The sequence below is a fragment of the Ipomoea nil genome, unplaced genomic scaffold, assembly GCF_001879475.1.
Source record: "Ipomoea nil cultivar Tokyo-kokei standard unplaced genomic scaffold, Asagao_1.1 scaffold3210, whole genome shotgun sequence".
NCBI classification, from domain to species: domain Eukaryota; kingdom Viridiplantae; phylum Streptophyta; class Magnoliopsida; order Solanales; family Convolvulaceae; genus Ipomoea; species Ipomoea nil.
The window spans coordinates 638,862-663,252 of record NW_017619638.1 but is presented as its reverse complement, the minus strand read 5'-3'; the positions used below and the strand labels follow the sequence as shown (position 1 = coordinate 663,252).

The 24,391-nt window shown below is 40.0% G+C and overlaps 1 protein-coding gene across 1 annotated transcript; it reads left to right on the top strand.

Annotated features, from left to right (window-relative positions):
* The first annotated feature begins 4,354 nt into the window (after positions 1–4,354).
* On the top strand, positions 4,355–22,803 carry LOC109168602. Its single transcript, XM_019317654.1, has 2 exons — positions 4,355–6,662; positions 22,793–22,803. The coding sequence occupies exon 1, from the start codon at positions 4,355–4,357 to the stop codon at positions 6,527–6,529; it is 2,175 nt and encodes a 724-aa protein (XP_019173199.1). The 3' UTR covers positions 6,530–6,662; positions 22,793–22,803.
* The last annotated feature ends 1,588 nt before the right edge of the window (positions 22,804–24,391 follow it).

Sequence of the window (24,391 nt, the reverse complement as noted above, 5' to 3'; positions counted from 1 at the left end):
GAAAACAACCTCATTAAAATTATCAAACTACAAGCCTGTCACTATTTATTTTAATTTTTTGGTGCCCGCCTAGCGCGCCTAGATTCCGCCTAGGCGCCGCCTAGACCGCCTAGGCGCTAGGCGCTGCCCGGCCGCCCGACTAGCGCCTAGCACCTACTGCAACCTTGATTTATAGGAACCCTTTTGGCGAGAAAATCAGCCACTTGCATGAGGTGACCGTTCCGAATCTCAAGATGCCTGCGGAGCGACACGTGTCTCGGGCGAGGGCAGCTGGGAGGTTGGGGCCGAAGGCCCGGGTGACGTGGTCTTTTCATCCCGCACCGGTTTCTCCCGGACGATCCGAAACGGCTTGAGCTGGGGGGCTCTTGGTAGGATGTATCCCGACCGACCTAAGATGTTCTTCGCGTCAATCAATACAGCTCTTTTGCTCGAGCTCTGCAGCGGGAAGACGGTCGGTACCGGTCATCCATGTAACCTTATACTGACCTTCTGCTTAGAGGCGTTCGAGTCCGATCGGCTGATTTACCTCCCGACCGGTGTTCTGCTCGACCTCCATACTTTTGCTCCACGTGGAAGTGGTATCGTTAGAGATGCGCACTTGGCAGCGCTAGGCGTCGACAGAGGGTGGTCACTAGGTTTTGGCACGTGGATGCCGCGTGGAGTACATGCCGATAAGCCGGACGTTGTCCTCGGCGATGGGCTATAAATATCCACGGCGGACAAGCCGAAAAGGACTTTTGGAACGATCAAGAGGCTACTTACAGAGTTGGCCGACCGCAGATAGTCGGTTCTCGGAGTAGTCATTTAGATTGTATTTGGTCAGCTGTGTATTTACACTATCAATAATGATTTTGTGAAGGTGACTTTTTTTTTTTTTAATTTTTTTATTATCTATCCAACAATATTTAAAATATTAGCTAAAAAAATATTAATATTATCTAAACTAAATTTTAGGTGAACTTAATAGGTTATTGGTTAGGAGATATTTTTAGTTATGTTATATACATATATAAATTTGGTTTGGATATCAAATGTAAAAATCTTATATATATTAGATTTAAAAGTAAAAATAATATTTATTCCATTTAAATGAAATATTTAAATATATGATCTAAAAATCACTCAAAATTACACTTGTGTTACTTTTATAATGTTAGTATAAAAAAAAATTTGAAAAAATGAGTGTTAGTAAACAAACTTTCTGAACAGAAACATAGAATGCAAAATTAGAAAATAAAAAATAGAGAACAATTTCTTGAAGTAAACAAATTTTTAGTTTGTATTTTACCTTCTCCAATATGAGTAATATACAACCCTTCACCATTTCTCACACATAAAGAGCCAATTCCATAGGTGAAATTTTTAAAATTTTATCTAGACTATTTAGAAAATGAGTCGTGGCATTGAAATTTACATAAAGCATGGTATCTGGATCTTCATTTATCGCAAGAGCTTGCAAAAGTTCTTTGGATTGATAAGAGTGATCAAACCAATTCTAACACTTTAAAGTAGTGTTATTTTGTTTTACACATATTTGACTAGTCACAACATTGTTTCTTTATTGTAAACATTTGAGAGTTTGGGCCACCATGAAATTTCTTGAAGTTATAATTTTTTTCTATTTGTAAGCTCTGAGGTTGGCTTTGATTGACAACATAAATAAATCTTCTTACTCTTGAGTTAAAGTGACTACTTCTATCTCTTTCACATTCACAATCATCGTAATAAGCTTGTTCATGATTAATTGATTGCTCACTATTTCTTACTTCAAGTTACATCTCTTGCTCATAACTCTTTAGAGATAAGGTAAATTGATTATATGATGGATATGGTGGTTTGGTAAACATTTCCATATGAAAGTCCTTGTATTTTGCATCGAGACCTCTAGCCAACTGAAACTTTTTGACAGTTTCAACTAGACATTTTGAGTTAATATCAGATTTGGTTCCTTGACTATTAACTTATTAAGATTTCACCACTTTAGTTCTCGATTTTCAAACTTGTCCAATTGCATCCTCGACTATGCAATTTCTCACCGAGTTGGACCTCAGCCCAAACAGCCGTTTGATAGATGTTAAAACTGAGGATAAAAACGTAATTTCATTGTCTGTGCCTTCTCGGGTGTCTATTTTCATCTCAGTTGTTCGGTTAGTTTACAGATCGAAGAAAGAAAAAAACCCCAATCCCTAAAAGCTAACCCTAATCACAAACTATATGACCTAAATGTTGAGAATTCGTCCGGATTTCAACCCAAACTCATAACCCTACAATATTCTTCTACATAAAGTCAAGTTGGTTGTTGTTATTTTAATGGGTTCAAGAAGAAATGTTGTTTCGAACTACCATACAAGTACGATTTTTTTTTTTTTTTTTTTTTTTTTTGTTGTTAGTTATTTATGTGCTTATGTGAATATATAAGAAATTTGGTTTGTATGTGGGGACCTGCGTTATTGTCTGTTGTATGTGAGATTGTGATAGTACGAAATGTGTTCAATGAAGACCAAATAAGATTCTATGTGGGGACCTGGGGTATTGTTCGTATGTGGGGTTGTGGTGTTTTGAATGTATTCAATGGGGACCAACTTGGCTTTAATTGTAGTTACTAGAGTTTTTTTTTTTTTTTTTTTTTTTTTTTTTTTTTTTTTTTTTTTTAGGTAGAAGACATTGTCTATACTATGTTGGTTACTTAAAGACATTGGGTTTACTGTGCATTTGATATTTAGCTTTATCAGTGTTGCAGGTGTGCTGTGTTCTCTATTTTAATGTAGTTGTATCTACTTTTAGCTTGGTCATAAGAAGTATTGGAAAACTAACATCAACTCTGTCATTAGTCATGGAAGCGTTGAAGCTACTTCATTTATTAGAATTCAAGTTCTTTTAGTTATAAATATAACTGATGTGTTGGATGCTATTTTGCTTGATATGTCCCGCATCGTGGTCTATTACATCCCAATTGGATGGATGGTTCTTTCAATCATTTATATATAATTGTGTAAAAAAACTAAAATGTTGAAGTTGTTGTAGTATAGTGGTGAGTATTATCACTTGTCACTGACTTGGGTTCAATCCTTGGCAATGGTGTTTTCAACAATTTTACAGAATATTAACAGACACAAAATCTGATATGCCGGATTTGAACTGGTTCACTCAAAACAACATTATTTTGAGCGAAATAATCTTAAATTGTTCAAACTATAAATGTTTTTTAGGTTAATATTTAATATTTTAATATTAACTATTAAAATATTAAATAGTTTATATTACTATTGTTTACTAATTTAAGTTGTATGTTTGTATATAGCAAGGATATATTAAAAATTTTTAAAAATTCCCTGGAAAAGTTTAAATGAACTAAAATAATTTAATTGTTATGTTTCCAGTTAACACCAAACATGCTAATTAATTTTCCCAAATAAAGTTATTCTCATCAAATATATTTTTTAAAAACATTCTCTTAAAAATTTAATTGATGGGAAAATACCAAATGTCCTCTAAGCTTCTTGAACTGAAGCATTTTCTGAGGATGATGCTGCTTAAGTGCTGAAATCCCAGTAGAGTCGTTTGGAAATAAATGCTAAACTGAAGTTCCCTAATCTGGGAGGGGTCCAAGAAGAGATTTGGTCTTTGGCATTATGCTTTTACAAAGAAATGCAAAAAATTGACTGCTTATTGACCATGAATGCCTTGGAATATTTCAATTCTCTGCCGTGGAAAAGGGATCTTATGACTAATTCTCATTTCTCAATTTGCAATAGAAAACAAATTTTGATAACCACTCTGCCTTTTCATTCAAACGTATTTAAAAATTGCAATTGAAAAAAAAAAAACTATAAAGGACCACTTAGAAGAAGTGTGTGAACAGGTTGACTAACTGTGGTCATGTCCTCATTGGCATGAAGAGTGGGTCTGACCGTGGGCTGCGACTCTTGATTTACCTCTACAGCGACTCTAAGAATAGGGTTAGTGGACTTAAAATTAGTTCAGCGAAGTTGAAATCACTTAGGTATTTAAAATAAAAAATACCCCATTCCGCTAAGAATGAGGAATTTTGACATGAAAACTAGGGTCTGATCGGTGAGCTGATTGAATAATTTGTAATTTACCTCTCGGTGACTCTAGGGGCAGGGTCTAGTGAACTTGAGATCAGTCTAACGAAGCTTAGATCACCTAAGTATTAAAAAAAAAAAAAAGGAATACCCATTCCCCTAAGAATGAGAATATTTGGTCTCCACCAATGTGGAATCATATTCTACTTTTTTTTTTCAATCTCCCAATCAGCTACTTTTGACTTGAAATCTGACAGTGTAAAATGAATTCTAAGCAAATCCACAATGTATTTTAGTGTTAAAATCATATGGGAGTAATTGCCAACACTGAGATCAGAGAAGAAATCATGCAAATGTCTTCTTGTGAGGGTTGTGATGCAGAGAAATATAGTTCACCTATGCCATGGATTGGCAGATATATTGTAGCAGCATCTTTACTATGCATCCTTGCTATGCTGCTAGACACCCTGCATGGTTTTCGTCGCAGAAAATTCTGGTTTCCATGCAGATTTTTCAAACTAAATGCTGTTTCTTTAACACTATTAGCAGTTGCCATGAAGCTATCAATGGATCTGAACAACCCTATGCCCGGGGGAATTGATCAGCTTGCAAAGTTGAGTAGCAATGCCTTCATGTCTACAGCAATGGTGAATTTCATGCCCTCTTTGGGGCTTATGGGCGAGAAGGAGATGGCGATGAACATGGCAGCATTGGGGGTTCTTGTGATCACTCTTGTTGTTAACGTTTGTGTCGAGTTGGGAACTGGAGTTATCTATTCTGCTAAGGTGGAGAACATTCTGGTTTTGGTTTTCATGATGTTTCTATTTGTGATCTTAAGCTTCTCAGGATTGGCAGTTCCTAAGATGAAACAAGACCTGGAAGTGCAGTTCTTCGAGATGAAGAGAACGATGGAAATGGCAGAATCGGATGACGTTGACAAGTCTGGACTTTCTAAGCTGGAAGAAGATCTGAAGAAGTATTGGGTGATGGCAGAGACCGGAAACCCCCAGTTCGTGATGGCTCGCTCTGTCACCTGTTCTGCTGCTTGTGCTATTTGTTGTGTGAATTTCGTGATACTATTGGAAGGGGTAATCCGCAATAACTTCTTTCGTGTTCATATCATGCCTGGCTCAGATTATAGGAGATCAACCATTTGCATTGCACGAATTCAGTCCATCGGTGTGGCATTAGGCACGATCGCTTCACTGATCAGATGGCTAGCCACTGCAAAATCGAGAAATGATAGAAGAAGATGCAAATCCAAGATCAAGGTCGAGAAATATTGGATCGAAGGACTGATGGAATGGAAGAGAAGCTCGGTGGCGTTGCAGTTCAAGAACCATAGAATCAGAAAATCAGTCCACATAACAAAGAGTCTGTTTGTGAATATCTGCATAGGAGTTCAGATTTTTATTATTGCAATTGGAAAATCAACAAAGTACATCTCTGTTATTCTCTTGAACCTGCCCTCATTGTGCTCTTGTAGTGGCTCTGAAACTAAATATGATGTAGATGATCTTAGCAAGTACGTTTTACACCTCGAAGGTGAAGAGGAACTTCCTCAGATAATGGCAAACGAGGGCACTGCAATTTGCGAGGCGATTGAGACAGGCAGAAAGTTGCAGCCAAGAATCCTCATGGAGCTACTTTTACAAGGATCAAAAGATACTAATGGACTTGCAATGCTCGAGAGGAATTGCGTTCTAGATCCACATTCTTGCGACGGTGACTTCTTGCCTAGTTCTTGGAAAATGCTACTTGTAACCTTAACTAGTATCGCGGTTGCAAATCCAAAAACCGATCAAGAAACGGTGGAGCATTTTCTCTCTGGTGTTACTCAAGGGCTGAAGTATGTTAACCTCATAGAAGAAGTATTAGGAGCAAAAGAAGATCTGAAGTGGATTAGAAGTGCAGCAGATGAAGTCTGGTTACATGTTTTTCTTTTTCGCAGGTGGTTAGATAACGACCTGCGTAAAATGGATAGTGTTGATGGGAAAACATCAAAAGAGATTGTCCAAAACCTTGCAGCCTCAGCTAATGAGTATATTCTGGAAATGAAGACAAAGGGGAATGTGAAAGATGGGTATCAGAAATGGCCAGCCAAGCTAATAGCAGCAACTGCTATGAATCATATCTGCAGAACCATATTGTTGGACATTGAAACCAAGAACGATGAAGAAGAGTTGTTTGGGAACATATCTGTTATGATTGCAGACGTATTAGCCGCCTGTTTAGCTAACTTGCCACGCGTTATTCTTATGAAATGCTGTTCGGTTCCTATAGAGAAGAGGGAGGCTAGTGTCCTGCAGGCTGCTCTTCTATTTGGTGAGACACAAAAAATTCTTAGATTTCTTCAACAGCATAATGGGTTTCCAGAGAAGATAGTTCATATTGAAGAGTGGAGCAGATCAATCAAGCAGAAGCATAATCTTTCAGTTCCCACTTCAACCCAAGATGATGTTCTTCAAATAGTTACCCAGTAGCAGATTTTCTTAATTATTGGGGAAACCTGAAATAGGAAACTTAAAACTTAGAAGGCATCTCTTATTCTAACTTATTTTGTGTTTTCATCTCCTTTAAACTACAAATTAATATTTGTATATGTTAAATCAAAAAGTTACTTTTAACTTTAGAGATCAAAAAGTAGAATTTCATAAGAATCCCCATTAGAACAACCTCATTGGAACAACTCATCTTGTAAAATATGGAGTACATAACAAAGAAAACTTACCATTGCTTCTCTGGTATGTTGAACCTAATGAAATACTTGGAAGTAACATATTTCTCATTCTCTTCATCAGAGCTTTCTTCTGTTGAGCATATAACCATTAATGTGCAATCCAACTATCAGCTTAGGCTTTTAGTTGAGATGGAGCACATGCTTCAATTTGGTATCAGAGCCAGACCAAAGGTCATGGATTCGAATCTTTACGTCACCACATAAGTGACTATGGTCCACGTGTTGATCAACCCACCGCACCCGCAAGGCTCATCCCAGACTTGCTCTATATCGTAATAGCAAGTGTCTCATTATGCTGTTGATCACCCGCTCTTGGAGAAAGGGTTTCTTGTGGATCTTTTGCGAAAATAACTGGCATTGAACTGGTTGCCGAAATCGTTTTATCATTTGAAGGGGGCCTAGCCTCAGCAGGTGATACTGATGGCCTTTCTGGTTGCTGAAATCGTTTTATCATTTGAAGGGGGCCTAGCCTCAGCAGGTGATACTGATGGCCTTTCTTGTTGCTTATCATCTGTATTAGCCCTACATTCTGGTGAACTGTTATCTCTTAAGTAATTGATGAAATTTTCTTCAAGCTTTCAAGAAGCTCTTTCAAAACTTACCAGATCCTTCTTTAGGTTTTGTTCCAAAATACTGCACCAGAGTTACTACCAGTATTCTATTGCTAAAACAATTATGCAGACCACCATTTCAAAATTACAATAAAATTAGGCCTTAATGAAATTAGGCAGGCAGGCAGGCATCAAGAAAGATTCCAGTACGTACCATTTCAACATTACAGTAAACAAATCGAGACGTTTTATCTCAACGACTCGTTACCAGAATCGAAGACACGAAGACTTGAAGATATGATGACCCGAAGACTTGAAGATTGTAATGGACCAGAGATCAATAGAAGGGAATTAGCTACTGCAAAACGTCGTCGCATGGACTGCGGTTAAAAGGAGACAGTTGAGAGGGGCAAAACGCAACGTTTGATTAAGTATCAATAAACAGTTAGAGGTTGTTAGTCTGATGACGTCGTTTAGGCCTATTATGGCAATTAGTCTGTTAGAGGATTGAATAAAACAGATAGTTGCAATGTAATAGCTTATGCAAGTTCAATATCATAATTAATTATTCTCTTACGATTCTCTCTCTTCTCTTCACCCTTCTCTTCAATTATTCTCTTACGATTCTCTCTCTTCTCTTCACCCTTCTCTTCTAAACCCTAGAAACATCACAATTGGTATCAGATCCCTCGAATGGAGGCACGCATGAATCAGCTGGAACTCGTGGTAGCTGATCTCAGTAATCATATGTATCACCACAAACAATCTACAACCGAGCTTGTAACACCACGTGTTACGACCTCTAAACCAATTAATTATTTAATCATTTACCCCAAAAAGAGAATTAAATTCCATTAATTAATTAGAAAGAGTCCACCATAGTCCATGGACCCTTATCCCTAAAACCAACCCCTTAGTCCTATAAGGAATAGAATTAGCAAACCCATACCATTTAGATCCTAATTGGGACTCTTAGATATATATAAATAGGGGCATAGGAGGCACCTAGAACCCACACCATAATAACTTTCACCAAACAAGAATTCCCAAGAATTTCCATAGGAGAAATCAAGAAAGAAGAGATCTTAAAGAAAGACCCTTCATAGCCAAGGAATTTAATTAAGGCTAAGAGGTAACCCATGTCTCAACAAAACCTATTTTCTTTGCTATAATCTTCTTCCTTGGCTCCCTCTCTATGCTTGTGTCTTGATAAATCGTTTATGATAATGATGATATGATCTTGATGATTGATGAGATGATTTTATGTGTGGGTCTTGATAATCTTGATGATTATGAGAGAACCTTGATAATTGTGTAATCTTGATGTTCTTGATTTTAAAGATAAAGCCTAATTTTGTGATTTAAATATGATTAGAGCCCTAGGTTGAATCGTGAATTTCGTATTGGGATATTCATGGTATATTTGGGTGGGAACTCACATGTTCGGGTGTTGATTATGTTTAGAAGTCATGATAGGATGTGCTCTATGTGATTCTTCCTTCTAATCCGTTAATTGTCTATGTGGTGTCGTTGTATGCGTTTAAAAGTGTCTAAGCATGGTTTCGGGTTCCACAGAGGATCCTGGAACTTATATTTTGAAAAGGAGTCAGTGGGGGGTAGGTGGGGTAGGGGGACCCGCCACCTACCCGCTGCCCGAATTAACGCCGCCGGCAGCGGGCAGACGTCTGCCCGCCGGGCACCCGCTGCCCGGAGGTTCATCGCCGGGCCACCCGCTGGATTTTTCTCACTTTGGGACTTTGGCTTCCCCGTTTGATGTTCCCCAACCCTTGTGATGTCCCAACGGACTTCGTTTGTCGTGCTTGAGTCTAGTTTGATGTTTCGGGTACCGTTCGTAGGATAAAAGAGTCTTGTGTATTGCATGCTAGATGCTCCGGAACCTTCCTCGTACATGCCACCCCTGCCACCGTACTATTTGACTAAGGAGCCACCAACTCATTTATAGCAGCCGAATTCGCAGCACAACTCGGTCTGAACACCAACACAAGAGTACAACTGCAAGTCAATGTGGCATCCGGCGAAATCATAAGATGTGACCGCATGCACAGGGATATAATGATCACCATCAAAGGAGTAGAATTCCCTAGCAACCTGATACAATTCAGGCTAGATGGAATACAAGTGATCTTGGGCATGGATTGGCTAAAGAAATTCCAAGCACAAATCCTGTGCGGCGAACAAAAAGTGGTCTTGCGGGGACCAAACGGTAAGCGGGTATCCTACCACGGGACCCACAAGAACCCGGAAATGAAATTAGTAAACATGATGAAAATGAAGAAATATCTGACCCAAGGACACAAAGCCTTCCTGTGCTCAGTCGAAGATCTCGACGCCAAGGCAGCAGAGCCTCAAACCATTCTAGTGGTAAACGAGTTCACCGATGTCTTTCTAGACGAAATCCCCGGGGCACCCCCAACCAGAGAAGTAGAATTCACCATAGACTTGGTGCCTGGCGCCGCCCCAATCTCGAAACCACCCTACAGATTGGTGCCAAAAGAAATGAAGGAACAAAAAGCACAACTTCAAGATTTACAAAATAAAGGATACATACGCCCAGTACCTCGCCATGGGGAGTACCAGTACTATTCGTCAAAAAGAAGGATGGAAGGATGCGTCTATGCATCGACTATAAAGAACTAAATCAAGTTACAATAAAGAACAAGTATCCTCTTCCCCGAATTGATGACTTGTTCGACCAACTTAAGAGAGTAGGGGTGTTCTCAAAAACCGATTTAAGATCCGGATACCACCAGATAAAAGTGGCCGACCCATATATTCAGAAAACAGCCTTTCGAACCCGCTACGGCCACTATGAATTCACGGTAATGCCTTTCGGACTCACCAATGCACCCGCTATATTCATGGACCTCATGAACCGAGTATTCCGACCCTACCTAGATGACTTCGTCATCGTGTTCATCGACGACATCCTGGTCTACTCACGAGACAAGGAGGAACATGAAAAGCACCTCCATACAACCTTGCGGACCCTGAGGGAACACCAGCTATACGCCAAATTCTCCAAGTGCGAATTTTGGAAGGACAACGTGGCATTCCTAGGACACGTGATAACCAAAGAGGGGATCAGGGTGGATCCAACCAAAATCCACGCCATCAAAGAATGGCCCACACCAAAATCACTTTCAGAGATCAGAAGCTTCCTAGGGTTAGCAGGCTATTATCGGAGGTTCGTACCCGATTTTACCAAAATAGCCCAACCCCTCACCAAGCTCATGAAGAAGGAAACCCCCTTTCGATGGGACGACAACTGCACCTCTGCCTTTCAGGAATTGAAAGAAAAACTGACCACAGCACCCGTCCTAGCCCTCCCCTCTGGAGTGGAGGGATTCGAGGTTTTCAGCGACGCCTCCAAAAACATCAATACCGAGAAGAAAGAATCACGGGGAACAAATCCCCGAACATCACCAATAACGTTCCCCGCAGGTGGGGCCACGGGTGGACCTTCACCCATGGTTCCGCCCGCGGGTACACTCCCATGAGAGGCCGGTTCCCAGCGGGTGGGGCGGCGGGTAGGCCTCTGCCCGCCGTTCTGCCCGCGAGGTACATACATGTACTCCAAAATTTCCCTTCGGGGAAAATCAACAACAAGGCCAAGTTCAAGTCTAAAACACCCAAAATCTCACACACAACAATGATATGACTTGAACCCAAGAAATAGCCAAGCAATGGCATTCAACAAACCTAAGAACAAGCTCTAAACATGCATCACCACAAGATCATGCATCAAATCTCACAAATCACACCAAGAACATCAAGTAGAAGCCAATAATCATCATTTAGGTAAGAAAATAGGTTTTGTATAGCATGGGTTACCTTTGTAGCCTAACAACTTCTTCTTTTCACCCTTAAAAGCCTTTTCCTAGAGCTCTTCTTCGACACCAACTTCTTACACAAACCAAAACACAATAAAGATCCTAACTTTAGTTAAAGACACCCAAAAGAAGGTTAAAAACACTAAAAAGCTAAGAATCATACCCTTTCCTATGCTCAATAAGGAGAAAGTAGGAATATTGGTAGAAAATCTTGGAAGGCTTGGAAGTTCACTTTCTTGCTTGGAGAATAAGCTAAATTATTTTAGAGAGAAGCTAGAGTGTTTGAGTTTTAGGTTGAAAGGATGAATGAAATGAGAATGTCTTGCTAGGATAGCTTGAACCACAATTCATAGGTGAAAAGTCATATTTACCCTTACTAATGTTGGAAAGACAAGGGAACAAGGGCACAACTCAAGAAGCACAACGTACACCTTTTTGACTTACGTGACTAGTCAAAATCTAGTCCCTCGACTATCAAATTTCAGGATTTTTAGAAATGGTTTAGCAAAGAAACTTGGATTAATTCTTCAATTAATCCTCGGTTAGTATTTAATTAGATTTACGGGGTATCACAGTTGAGATTAGCCTTTCGGCTATAGTGACCGAGGTGAACCTCGTGGGCGCTAACCCACGTCAGTGGTTCATCGATACCGGTGCAACCAAGCATTTGTGTTGCAACCGAGAGATGTTCAACACCTTTGAGACCGTTGAGGGTGAAAAGGTGTGGATGGGAAACTCTGCTCAGTCTGCTGTGGAAGGCATGGGCAAGGTGGTTCTGAAGATGATTTCCGGGAAGGAACTGACATTGAACAACGTGTTGTATGTTCCTGAACTGAGGAAGAATCTTATGTCTGGCTCGCTGTTGAACAAGCATGGGTTCCGCATGGTGTTCGAGTCAGACAAAGTAGTTCTGTTTAAGTTAGGAATGTTTGTTGGTAAAGGATATGTAACTGATGGGCTTTTTAAGCTCAGTGTAATTCCTGTTAACAATAAAAGAAAAGTTAATTCTGTTTACTTGCTTGAGTCTTCCAATTTGTGGCATGGTAGACTAGGTCATGTTAATTTTAATTCTATACGTAGATTAATTAGCATGCACCATATTCCTAACTTTCAAATTAATACAAATAACAAGTGTGAAATTTGTGTTGAGGCAAAACTAACGAAAGTACCTTTCAAATCGGTTGAAAGGGAAACTGAACCACTAGAATTAATCCATAGTGATTTGTGAGATTTTAGATTGATACAAACGAGAGGTGGTAATAAGTATTTTATCACGTTTATCGACGATAGCACACGATACTGCTATGTGTATTTGCTTAAGAGCAAAGATGAAGCCGTTGATAAATTCGTTCTTTATAAGAATGAAGTGGAAAACCAACTTAATCGGAGAATTAAGAAGGTTAGAAGCGATAGAGGTGGTGAGTACGAAGCACCTATTGGGGACTTCTGTGCAAGTGTAGGGATCATACACGAGCGTACGGCACCTTACGCACCTCAATTTTACACGAGCGTACGGCACCTTGTCGAACGAAAGTATTGCACATTGAAAGATATGATGAATGCGATGCTTATAAGTTCGAGCCTACCTCAAGGTATGTGGGGGGAGGCAATTTTTACAAGTAATTACCTTTTCAATAATGTACCCCGCAAGAAGCTTGATAAGACTCCTTATGAGCTGTGGAACAGTAGGAAACCTTCCTACCAGTACCTGAAAGTGTGGGGGTGTAACACCCCGTGTTACGGCCTCTAAACCAAACTAATAATTTAATTACTTACCTTTAAAAGGGGATTAAATTCCCTTAATTAATTACGAAGGGTCCACCATAAGCCATTGACCCTTATCCCTAAACCAAACCCTTAGTCCTATAAGGAATAGAATTAGTAAATCCATATCATTCAGACCCTAATTAGGACTCTTAGATATATATAAGGACATAGGAGGCACCTAGGACTCACACCACAATAGCTTTCACCACACAAGAATTCCCAAGAATTCCCATAGGAGAAATCAAGAAGAGGAGATCTTAGAGAAAGACCCTTTATAGCCAAGGTGTAACACCCCGAAAATTTTAAAACTTTTTGATCTTATAATACGAAAGGAATTCTATTAAATAGATATCAAATGAAGCATTCTAAACATAGAGTCGGGGGTGTTATGCCACATCTGAGCGGGAGAGCTCAGATGTACAGGCTATTCTAACTAACTATCCTCAAATATTGTCATTACATCATCAAGGCACGCAGGCCAAAAGGAAAGACTAACTATCTAATCCGAGTTCTTCTAGCGTGCTCCGGGAGTAAATCATCTGTGCCTAAAAGCCAAATATATCTGTTCAGCGAATGATGCTGGTAACCCACTCTAACGCGTTAAAATACAATATAGGTAAATATATATATACATAGATATAGTAAAACCATTTTGAAGCAGGAAGGTATATACTTAGGAGACTCTAGCTTTGAAATAGGGATTTAGACTCGACAGATAGGGATAAACACATTCAACAACGATAACTGATTATATAGAGGCAACATCTTATAAACAGGTCACAGTTCACTTTCATGTCATTCACATCATCATTCAATCAATATCCTAGTCACACAAGCACACTTTGGTGGCGCCACGGGACCAATCGCATGCCCATACATGAGGGTTAGCGCATATAGCGCTAACACGGCCGCGCAGCACCCTGCCTAATATCGCAGCATGAAGGAATTGACCGTAGCCAATCTGCATAGACTGTCGATGGATTCAACAGCGGACCACAGCCCTACACACCGCTGACGCGTTCAGTCGGTGGACTGTGATCCTCTTTTGGGGATTGCGACCCTACACACCGCTTGGCGAGCTCAGTCGATGGGTCGTAGTCGATCATAGCCCTACGCACTGCTGATGGCTCAGTTGGTGGACTATGACCTTATTTATGGGGACTACAGCCCTACACACCGCTGGCACACTCACTCGGTGGATTGCAGCCGACCATAGCCCTACACACCGCCTGACGAACTCAGTCGGTAGACTATGGCCTTCCTCGTGGCTTGTAGCCCTACACACCGCCTGACGCGTTCAGTCGGTGGACCACAGCACACGAGGCCCATGAGGTGGACCGCAGCCCTAGAAGTGTGTCACTGACCGCAGCCAGGATAATGAACCGCAGCTCATGTATAACCAATTTGACCGCAGCCAAGAGTCATGCACATATATCACGTAACAAGCACATGCAACCCACATTAACACATAGGGAGGGGGAAAACGTATAAATAAAACTTATGCGTAGTCATCCACATACTAAGAATAGTCCTAAGGGGTTCATACATCTTCCTCCGAGGCCAACGGGTTTCAGATTCAACTAGCATGCAATCCACAAGACTCTTTTATCCTACGAATGGTACCCGGAACATCAAACTAGACTCAGGCACGACAAATGAAGTCCGTTGGGACACCACGAGGGTTGGGGAACATCAAACGGGGAAGTCAATGTCCCAAAGTGGGGTAAAATCCAGTGGGTGGCCGGCGGGTGGAGGGCTACCCGCCGGTTTCCCGCCGGCGACGAACCTCCGGGCAGCGGGTGCCCGGCGGGCAGTCGTCTGCCCGCCGACGGCGTTAATTCGGGCAGCGGGTACGTGGCGGACCCCCTACCCCTGCCTACCCCCCACTGACTCCTTTTTCAAAACTTGGGTCCCGGGATCTTTTGCGGAACCCGAGACCATACTTAAACACTTTTAAACGCAAACGACGAAACCACATAGTCAAATAATGGATCAAAACCAAGAATCACATAGAACACATCGTAACATGACTTCTAAACATAATCAACACCCGAACATGCGAATTCCCACCCAAATACACCAAGAATATCACAATACGTAATTCACGGTTCAACCTAGGGCTCTAATCATATTTAAATCACAAAATCATACTTTATCTTTAAAAATCAAGAACATCAAGATTTATCAAGAATATCACATAATTATCAAGATTCACCCTTAACCATCAAGATTATCAAGATCACACATAAAATCATCTCATCAACCATCAAGATCATATCATCAACATCATAAATGATTTATCAAGACTCAAGCATAGAGAAGAAGCCAAAGAAGGAGATTATAGCAAAGAAAATAGGTTGTGTTGAGACATGGGTTACCTCTTAGCCTTAATTAATCATCCCTTGGCTATTAAGGTTCTTCTCTAAGATTTCCATCTGATTGATCTCCCTAAGCTTCGTGGTGGGGAATCTCCCGGGAATATTTTCGTGTAATATAACTATGGGTGGTAAGGGTTCTAATTGCTTTCTAATCCCCTATTTATAGAATCAGGAAGCCTAATCATAATCTGAATAATAAAGGCCTACTTTCTTTATTCCTAATAGATATATAGGTCTAGGATTCCTATTTAGAATCTGACTAGTAATAGGTTTGCTCTTTTTTTTTTTTTTTTTCTAATAGGCTTAAGACTCTAGTTTAGGCAAGGGTCCACAATCCATGGTGGACCACATTAATTAATTTCAAGGGAATCCTAACCAAATTAAATCCTTTTTAATTATTATTAACGAAATTAATTAAATAATTAATCCGGGATGGAAGGCCGTAACACGGGGTGTTACACTCTTCCCCCCTTACAAGAAGTGTCGTCCCCGAAGCTTAGAAATCATTACGGGGATAACGAGTCAAAACTGGTACGGTGGTCATGTAGAGAAAGTGTTCTACGGGGAAGATATATAATTATATATGTATGTATACTGAGTTCTTGGCAACGATTGGGTTAAAAGGATAAAGAGAGTGGACGATTCGGGTTTCAAATATGCAGACAAGGTTTATTTGGGAAATAGGATCGATGTTTTCAAAGTTGCAACTTAGGAAATAAGGTTGCCACCTTGTATGGTATCATTTGAAATAAGGAATCAAGAATGAGGTTTGGAACGGTAGAGCGGGTTTTTCAACGAAATGGTATTTGATAGACAAGGGAAGGAAGGGAGTTTGGCTAGAATAGGGTTAAGGATTCTCGACTTCGAGCAATTTTTCCTGTTTGAGGCTTGATTATGACGTAAGGACGAGATGACGATCCTTATTCATTAGTTTTGGCGCTACTTGACTCTAAGATTTCGGTTGATCTCTTCTTTTTATGCTAAAGCCTCATCCATCCTTACCAATTTTGAAGGAATTCTCGTGATGAATCCCGTGCATACTCTCCCAAAATGCCCAAAAGTCTTGACCTAGTCGGTTAGCTAAGCCAATTCTTCTAGGGTGAGCTTCAAAATTCTTCCCAAAGTCTATTGGGAGTCAATAAACTTCGGGTTGACTTTCTCTCCTTATTGAATTTCATCTCTTCTTTGGTGAGTAAGACTTCATGTCCTCCCTGGAGTTCGGCTTGCTGTACCTTTTGTGTTACTCTTTATAAGTGAAGGCGCCTTTGCATGTTCCTCTTCTTCTTGAAGTGCAGTTGGTTACCTATGTAACACCCCTAAATTTTGAAACTTTTAAAACTAATATGATAAAGGTAATTTCTCATAAAATCCCAAACAGAGCATTACTAATTATAAGTGTACGGGGTGCTATGCCACATCTGAGCTGGAGAACTCAGATGCACAGGCTAAACTAACTAAATATCCTCAATACATCGTCATGGTACGCAGGCCGAAAGGAAGGACTATCTATCTAATCCACGATCTTCTAGCGCGCTCTGCGATCTACACGTCTGTGCCTGAAAGCCAAATATATATGTTCAGCGAGAGATGCTGGTAACCCACTCCAACGTGTTGAAATACAATATAGGTATATATATATATATATATATATATATATATATATATATATATATATATATATATATATATATATGTATAGATATAGGAAAATCATTTTGGAGCAGGAAGATATATACTTAGAAGACTCTAGCTTTAAAACCGGGAATAGACTCAGCAAGTAGGGACAAGCACATCAAACAGTAATAAACAGTTAAGTAGAGATAACATCATAAGGAATACACATCTAAGGTCACAGTTCACTTTTCAACTCAAACACATCATCATTCAATCATCATTCATATCACATAATCGTTGATGGCGCCACGAGACCAATCGCATGCCCCGAACATGAGGGTTAATGCTTATAGCATTAACACGGCCCCGCAGCACCCTACCTCAGTACCGCGGTACGAGGGGAGTTGATCGCAACCAACCCTTTGAGAACCGCTGACGAACTCAATGTCGGACCACGATCCGACACACCGCTGACGCGCCCAGTCGGTGGACCGCGATCCCCTTTACAAGGGGGGACTTACGACCCTACACACCGTTGATGCGCACAATCGGTGAACCGTAACGGATCAAGCCCGACACACCACTGAGCTAAACTCAGTCGGTGGGCAAAGATCCTCGGAGACTACGGTCCTACATACCGCCTGATTACTCGGTGGATCGCAGCCAGCCGTAGCCCTACACACCGCCTGATTACTCAGGTCGGTAGACTACAACCTTCCTTCGCTTGTTGGCCCTAAACACCGCCTGGCGCATCCAGGTCGGTGGGTCATATCACCGAGGCCCTTGTGGACCTTCAGTCCCATACATAATCTTTATATACCTGACCGGTCTCTACCAGCCTGGTTAACAGTTGGGATGGTTCTCAGCCCATTCAACTACCCGTATAGTGGACCTCAGTCCTATATCATATTAATATCCTTGACCGATCTTAACCGACCTGGTTAACAGTTGGGATGGTTCTCAGCCCATTAAACTGCCCGTATAGCCCAATTGATCTTAACCAAGTTGGGGTCATGCATAACGTAACACACAATAGCACATAATAACACATAATTCACATAGGGAAGGGGGAGACATATAATTAAGCTTACGTGTGATCATTCACATACTAAGAATAATTCCTAAGGGCTCATATAACTTCCACCTAGGTCTACGGGTTACCAATTCAACTAGCATGCGATTCCTAAGACTCGTCTAACGTACGAATGGTACCCAAAAATCCAAACTAGACTCAGGCACGACAAACGGGGTCCGTTGGGACACCATGGGGAACGGGGAACATCAAACGGGGAAGCCGGGGACCCAGGGTGGGGTATGGACCAGCGGGTAGTCGGTGGGTGGGGGTCACCCGCCGGCTGCCCGCCGGTGGGCACTGTTCCGGGCAGCGAGTAGCCGGCGGGCAGCGGGCTGCCCGGTGGCTGCCCGCTGCCGGGCAGTGCCCTTTGGCAGCGGGTAGGTGGTGGGTTCCCCCACCCCCACCTACCCCCACTGACTCATTCATCACAAATTCATCCCGGGATTCTTTGTGGAACCCGAAACCATGCTTAGAGACTTTTAAACGCAAATAACGACATCACATAAGCAATTAACGGATCAAAAGCAAGAATCATGTAGGACTTATCCTTTTACGGTTTCTAAATATAACAACACCCGAACATGCGAATTCCCTCCCAAATATAAATCAAGAACATCCTCAATACAAATTCCCAATCCAACCTAGGGCTCTAATCCCACCCAAATCATCAAGAACATATTTTACTCTTAACATCAAGAAAATATCAAGATTCGTCAAGAATCATCATATCATAATCAAGAACTTCTTTTTAACATCAAGGTCATCAAGATTCTCAAGAAAGCATATAAATCATCTTATCAATCATCAAGAACATAACATAATTATCATAGACGAATTCAATCAAGACACAAGAATATAGAGGGAGGCGAAGGAAAGAGATTATAGCGAAGAAAATAGGTTTTGTTGAGACATGGGTTACCTCTTAGCCTTAATTAATCATCCCTTGGCTATTAAGGTTCTTCCCTAAGATTTCCATCCGTTTTGATCTCCCTAGGCTTGGTGGTGTGGAGTCCCTTGGGAGTTCTTGTGTGGCGATATTTATTGTGGTGTGACTTCTAGGTGCCTCCTATGTCCTTATATATATACATACATATATATATATATATATATATATATATATATATATATATATATATATATATATATATATATATATATATATATATATATATTTAGGAGTCCTAACTAGGGTCAGAATGGTACGTGTTTTCTAATTCTATTCCTTATAGGATTAAGGACTTGTTTTAAGGATAGGGGTCCATGGTACATGGTGGACCATATTAATTAATTAAAGAGAATCCTAACCATAATCTGAATAGTAAAGGTATACTGTCTTTATTCCTAATAGGCTTATGACTCTAGTTTAGGCAAGGGATTTCTAATCAAATTAAATCCTTTTTAATTAATATTAATGGAATTAATTAAATAATTAATTCAGGATTAAGGGCCGTAACACGGGGTGTTACACTCTCCCCCCCTTACAAGAAGCTTCGTCCCCAAAGCTTAGAAAGCATTTTGGGGTAAAGAGCCCGAATTAGTATAGTCGTTCATAAGGAAAGTATTATATGGGAAATATATACACATACACATATAAATTTACTGGGTTTGAGCCTAACTATTGTGCTAGCAATATGCACCAAATAACAAGGTCACGAATATGCAACACACAATATGTAAGTTCTACGGGTGACTGATATATAACATAGAAGTCTTACATGTGGCATGTCCCTCATTTAATTATTTTATAATGATTCAACATATAGGATCACGAGTTGTACCGATCATATAATTATTTATGTACTTAAATGAGAGGAAAATGCCACGCAGGTGCAGATTCGGATAGCAACATAATCATTATAAAGTGTATATGCACATATATCAACACAGGCGAACCTCATTTACGAATGGATGCAGACGTTTAATTACGTAGTGTAGCATGTTGTGAGCCTACGTGTCGTTTTTGTAGGATCTATGTCTAATCTTTGTGCTTAGCAGGTTATACCAAATATTCACAGTTATGAAATAACAAGCCTAACATGTATGATAATTAACTATTTATGTTATATGCAAAACCTGCAAGTTGGAATGTCTATATGTGTTCAATTGTAATTATGCTATATATGCGATTTCCTTAAGTCTATAGGTATAGAGTGTGAAGGTATGTGAATTTATTTCAAGTATTTAAATAATAACTAGTCCTATGGAATCATAAAACACACATCTGTATTATTCCACATGTTATTCTAGTGCATGACTAATAATTAAATTCACGTACTTAGTATCGTGACATAACAAAACTTTTGTCATATAAATTCATGAAGGTCATAAATCATATAACAATTATTCAAATAGCGGAAATTAGGTTCTGAGGAAAAGATTATAAGTAATTTAGGAGGAAGGTTCTTGCTTTTTATGGGGTAAATAAATTCTGGGGAGACAATAGAATTAGGATCTTTATTTTGTATACCATGGATTACGGTGGGTGATCACATAACAAGTATTGGCACTTATATGCAGATTGTTTGTAACTAATAATATTGCATATATGTATAGTGGGATGTCCTATAACATACAGTTTTTTGTCTAACGTGCTTTGTATATATACATAAATGCGGGTAAGTGTGTATTTTAACGTAAACATGTGAGCTACGTGATTTGATATGTAATGCACATGAAAAATATAAATTCCGTCATATAGTTTGGACCATGCAATTTGCATACAAATATTTTAGTAATTACGAGTAAGATAGCCTAGGTTCACAAGTACTAGAGGTTTTACCTTGAGAATTTAATCACACAAGCACTTAGGAAAATTAGTTTTATCTTGGTGGTAATTAGATTTTAGGTAGGTATAAATCTTACCTCTAGAAGCCCGGGATACCTAAACAACTTTAGAGTTGAAGACCCTTGGTTGCTAATTCCTAAATCAATTGACGACCTGATGATGAGGTTAAAGTTTTTTTTTAATTATGTAGGGAAGGTAGGAGTGGTAACAGGGAGGTCATGCGAGGGGGAAAAGTAGAATTAGGGCTATCCCAGGATATGTGTATATATATAATAGTGATGTAATTTGTACGGGATGATATTTCAGGGTTAGGATATGCTAAGGGCGAATTTATAGGTGTGCGTAAGATTATTGTAGCTAGGGTACATGTGTATGGTTTGGGGGCTAGGGATTTATTGTATATAATGTAACAATTTATATGAATACGTATGAATAGGGGAGGATGTTCTATAGGCTCACAAGTTTATACATACACATATATGTAGATTTAAGCGTATAGGGACGTACCGTACATGACGCAACCATTTTTAAGATTAGGCAAGGTGATTTAGGATTAGGGTGTAATAAAAATGAAAATAATAATAATAATAATAATAATAATAATAATAATAATAATAATAATAATAATAATAATAACAATGATGATGATAATTTGGTGTAAGGGTAGCATATGAATGTAATTGGGATTTACTACATATTATATATATATATATATATATATATATATATATATATATATATATATATATATATATATATATATATATATATATATATATATGATAGGAGTTTTGGGGGAATTGATCTAGAGTAGTAGTGATGTACCTATTTATGTATAAATGTTTGTTTAGGGGGGTCCTTATCTTAGTGGTAAAGGGTCCTAAACAAGGTATGTGGAGCTTGTGGTCTACTATGCAACATGGACCAAGGTCTAGAGGGATAGTTTTAAGATAGTTTGGGGACGCAACATATTTTTCCAAGGATAATTTCTAGATGACCACTTGTTTTAGGTTTCTACTGGTCTCACTCAGATTGAATCTCGGATCGAAACTTAATACGCAATGTATCTGAGGGTTTAGATTTCTAGAAATAGAATTAGTCCCTAGAATTTCTATGTAACATATAAACAAGTCAATTAGGAAGATAATTCAATTTTCATGTTCAAGCATTAGATTGTTATTTATATGTTAAACACATAGGGAGTATCAAGGGAGGTATACAAAGGCATAATGGGTCAATAAAAATGAGAAGTCAAGAAAACATACCGGACCAGTGGGCGCGAGGTGGGCGGTCGACCGCCTGTCAAGTCCCCACTGGAATGTGGCAGTGGGCACGTGGTGGGTGGTCGACCTCCTGCCAAGGCCCCACTAGAACATGATTGTGAAGGAGGAATCACCTCGGGAAAAGCCCCGAGAATGCAGAATTATAAGTTTCAAGGAATTCCATACTTTATGTGAATAACGAAAGGGGTTTGAATACATGAAAACTCAAGGGATCACGTTATTATGATACTAATAAGGAATATGGGAGACTTCAACTAGATATCATAAGGATCCTACGCCCCATTCTTCCCTTTCTTAATTAAAGCTATGTTCCCCAAAATTTCCCTCCATGCAACTCATGTAAGTACTAATTGCAAGTTCCAAAATACTTTATCAAGTAACAGATATCCAGATAGCGCATGTTTGATCAAATAGTTAAGCAATAATATGCAGTTCCTAACTTGGTCTAAAAATCAATTAGGAACATATGCTTAGGAAAATAAACAAGTATGGTAATCAAAGAGTGATAAACAACAAAGCAGGTAAAAGCATGCAAGGACATCACAGATTTCTAGGGTAAGTATGTTGAATGAAGAGTTAGTGTGTTGTACCCTTACCTTGATGTGATAAGTGAAGGGGGAAATTCTTTAAATTAGTGAGGGATAAAGTGAGGGGAGGTTATGTGATGATAGGTAGGCTCACAATCTCACCGCGCGTCCTAAGATTCCTAAATCCTATGTTCCTAAATACCTAGAGTTCAAGCCTAATGTCCTAAAGTCTGGTTTTACGATTCTTATCCTAGGGTCAAACTTAGGCTCTGATACCAACTGTAACACCCCGAAATTTTGAAACTTTTAAAACTAATATGATAAAGGTAATTTCTCATAAAATCCCAAACAGAGCATTACTAATTATAAGTGTACGGGGTGCTGTGCCACATCTGAGCTGGAGAACTCAGATGCACAGGCTAAACTAACTAAATATCCTCAATACATCGTCATGGCACGCAGGCCGAAAGGAAGGACTATCTATCTAATCCACGATCTTCTAGCGCGCTCTGCGATCTACACGTCTGTGCTTGAAAGCCAAATATATCTGTTCAGCGAGAGATGCTGGTAACCCACTCCAACGTGTTGAAATACAATATGGGTATATATGTATATATGTATAGATATAGGAAAATCATTTTGGAGCAGGAAGATATATACTTAGGAGACTCTAGCTTTAAAACTGAGAATAGACTCAGCAAGTAGGGACAAGCACATCAAACAGTAATAAACAGTTAAGTAGAGATAACATCATAAGGAATACAAATCTAAGGTCACAGTTCACTTTTCAACTCAAACACATCATCATTCAATCATCATTCATATCAGATAATCGTTGATGGCGCCACGGGACCAATCGCATGCCCCGAACATGAGGGTTAATGCTTATAGCATTAACACGGCCCCGCAGCACCCTACCTCAGTACCGCGGTACGAGGGGAGTTGATCGCAACCAACCCTTTGAGAACCGCTGACGAACTCAACGTCGGACCACGATTCGACACACCGCTGACGCGCCCAGTCGGTGGACCGATCCCTATTACAAGGGGGGACTTACGACCCTACACACCGTTAATGCGCAAAATCGGTGGACCGTAGCGGATCAAGCCCGACACACCGCTGAGCTAAACTCAGTAGGTGGGCAAAGACCCTCGGAGATAACGGTCCTACATACCGATGTCCCACCACTCGGTGGATCGCAACCAGCCGTAGCCCTACACACCGCCCGATTACTCAGGTCGGTGGACTACAACCTTCCTCGGCTTGTTGGCCCTACACACCGCCTGGCGCGTCCATGTCGGTGGGTCATATCACCGAGGCCCATGTGGACCTTCAGTCCTATACATAATCTTTATGTACCTGACCGGTCTCTACCAGCCTGGTTAACAGTTGGGATGGTTCTCAGCCCATTCAACTGCCCGTATAGTGGACCTCAATCCTATATCATATTAATATCCCTAACCGATCTTAACCGGCCTGGTTAACAGTTGGGATGGTTCTCAGCCCATTCAATTACCCGTATAGCCCAATTGATCTTAACCAAGTTGGGGTCATGCATCACGTAACACACAATAGCACATAATAACACATAATTCACATAGGGAAGGGGGAGACATATAATTAAGCTTACGCGTGATCATTCACATACTAAGAATAATTCTTAAGGGCTCATATAAATTCCACCTAGGTCCACGGGTTACCAATTCAACTAGCATGCAATTCCTAAGACTCGTCTAACCTACGAATGGTACCCGAAAATCCAAACTAGACTCAG

Coding starts and splice junctions, on each gene's coding strand:
- LOC109168602 (XM_019317654.1), top strand. CDS start 4,355: ATGGGAGTAATTGCCAACACTGAGATCAGAGAAGAAATCATGCAAATG.